This window comes from Eimeria mitis, genomic scaffold, assembly GCF_000499745.2.
Source record: "Eimeria mitis Houghton genomic scaffold, Emh_scaff7333, whole genome shotgun sequence".
In the NCBI taxonomy this organism is placed as follows: Eukaryota; Apicomplexa; class Conoidasida; order Eucoccidiorida; family Eimeriidae; genus Eimeria; species Eimeria mitis.
In genome coordinates, this window is record NW_024015989.1 from 1 (window position 1) to 2,177 (window position 2,177).

General features: G+C 43.8%; 1 protein-coding gene across 1 annotated transcript; it reads right to left on the minus strand.

Annotated features, from left to right (window-relative positions):
- Positions 1-53: 53 nt before the first annotated feature.
- On the minus strand, positions 54-1,167 carry EMH_0091100 (uncharacterized protein; the record flags this gene model as incomplete). The annotated part of the gene is made up of 4 exons (XM_038023015.1): positions 54-149; positions 374-460; positions 716-902; positions 1,124-1,167. The coding sequence occupies 4 exons, from the start codon at positions 1,165-1,167 to the stop codon at positions 54-56; spliced, it is 414 nt and encodes a 137-aa protein (XP_037878869.1).
- Between the last annotated feature and the right edge of the window lie 1,010 nt (positions 1,168-2,177).

Sequence of the window (2,177 nt, forward strand, 5' to 3'; positions counted from 1 at the left end):
AAACCCTAAACCCTAAACCCTAAACCCTAAACCATAGAACAGCTGCAGCAGCGTCACAAGGAGAAGGGTTTAGGGTTTACAATCAGAGGCAGGTTTCTCCAAGACTGCAGCAGCAGCCGCTGAACCTCAGCACAGTGCATGTCGATCTCCTGCAACACCCAACCATAAACCCTAAACCCTAAACCCTAATATCTAAACCCTAAACCCTAGACTCTAAACCCTAAACCACACTAGCGAGGAACTCGCCATACGGCGGATAAGAACAACCCTAGAGGTGTACTGTTCTGTAAAACTAGGGTTTAGGGTTTGCAAACTAAGAATTAGGGTTTAGGGCTTAGGGTTTAGGGTTTAGGGTTTAGGGTTTTGAGGGTACCTGCAGCTTCTCCGTTCGCACCCACGGCCGAGCATCCGTCTCCAGCTGGCCCTTGGGGTACAGCACTTCGTGCAGCGACTGATAGGTCTGCAAACCCCAAACCCTAAACCCTAAACCCTAAACCCTAAACCCTAGCCTCAAGCTCTGAGCTGCAGCAGCAGCATACCCAGACCTGCGACCGCTAAATGCAGGAAGGCGTTCATACAAAGCTTAAACCCTAAACCCTAAACCCTAAACCCTAAAACCCGAGCCCCCCAACCTAAACCCTAAAACCTAACCCCTTCCCCCCCCCCTTAACCCTAAACCCTAAACCCTAAACCCTAAACCCTAAACCCTCGATACCTGGCATAGTTTAGTGGCTGGCTCGGTGATCTGATGCAGCTGCAGCAGCCTATCTATCTCTCCCCAGTGCTGCAGCTTTGCTGCGCACTGCAGCGACAGCTGAGAGCGCCGTGCTGCTGCCTGAGAAACCTCATGCAAAGAATTCCATCGATTCAACTCGCGGCAACAGTCAATCCATAGACGCTCCCTGCTCACAAACCACAAACCACAAACCCTAAACCCTAAACCCTAAACCCTCAAAATTCTAAACCCTCAAAAAAAAAAAAAAAAAAAAAAAAAAAAAAAAAAAAAAAAAAAAAATTAAGAATTTTATACTCCATACACCACGCTCACTTGCTGCGAAGAATAACAAACCCTAAACCCTAAACCCTAAACCCTAAACCCTAAACCCTAAACCCTAAAACTTACCACCATGTTACCTCCTCGCGCCGCTCTTCAGTCTCCAAACGCATTCCCTGCAAGAACTCGTAGAACCACGAAGCAAAACCCCTAAACCCTAAACCCTAAACCCTATCCTCAAACCCTAAACCCTAAACCCTAAACCCTAATTTGTTCACTTATACATCTTGATAGTATATCCTATTAGTGTGTATATTTAATCGTTTGCTGTATAAATTTTTGTGTATCCCATCCATACACATAATCTAATGTTTAGGGTTTATTTAGGGTTTATTTAGGGTTTAGGGTTTAGGGTTTATATAGGGTTTAGGGTTTAGGGTTTATATATAATATTACTTGTGTTTGTAGAGCTTTTAAGTTTGAAACAATAATATTTTTTGCTGCACCAAAGTGGTTATGTTGCATATAAGATAAAGCAGCAACCGTGGGGAGACAGTGCGCCCGGGTGTATATAACCCCAATACGGTAATCTGTCTCCTCTAGGTGTGCATACACCTCAGCTAGATGCTAAACACACACACAAACCCTAAACCCTAAACCCTAAACCCTTGAAACAATAAACCCTNCTCAGCTAGATGCTAAACACACACACAAACCCTAAACCCTAAACCCTAAACCCTTGAAACAATAAACCCTTGAAACAATAAACCCGCGAAACAGGATAAACACTAAACCCTCTGAACCCTAAACCCTCTAAACACTATAAACCCTAAACCCTCTAAACCCTATAAACCCTATAAACCCTATAAACCCTAAACCCTCTAAACCCTACAAACCCTATAAACCCTAAACCCTAGACACGAAGAAAAAACCAGTATCATAGAACGGGAACATAGTATACACCCTACACATTAAAAGTTTTGTCTAAACCCTAAACCCTAATACAATAAACCCTAAGAATACCACCGTAAACCCTAAACCCCAACAAACCCTAACAAACCACAAAGCCTAAACCCTAAACCCTAAACCCTAAAAATAACAGCTTACCGTTGCAGCCTTTCGCGCTAGGTTTGAGTACTGCTGCTGCTGCTTTTTATATGCTGCTAGCAGTGCTGCGTTTTCT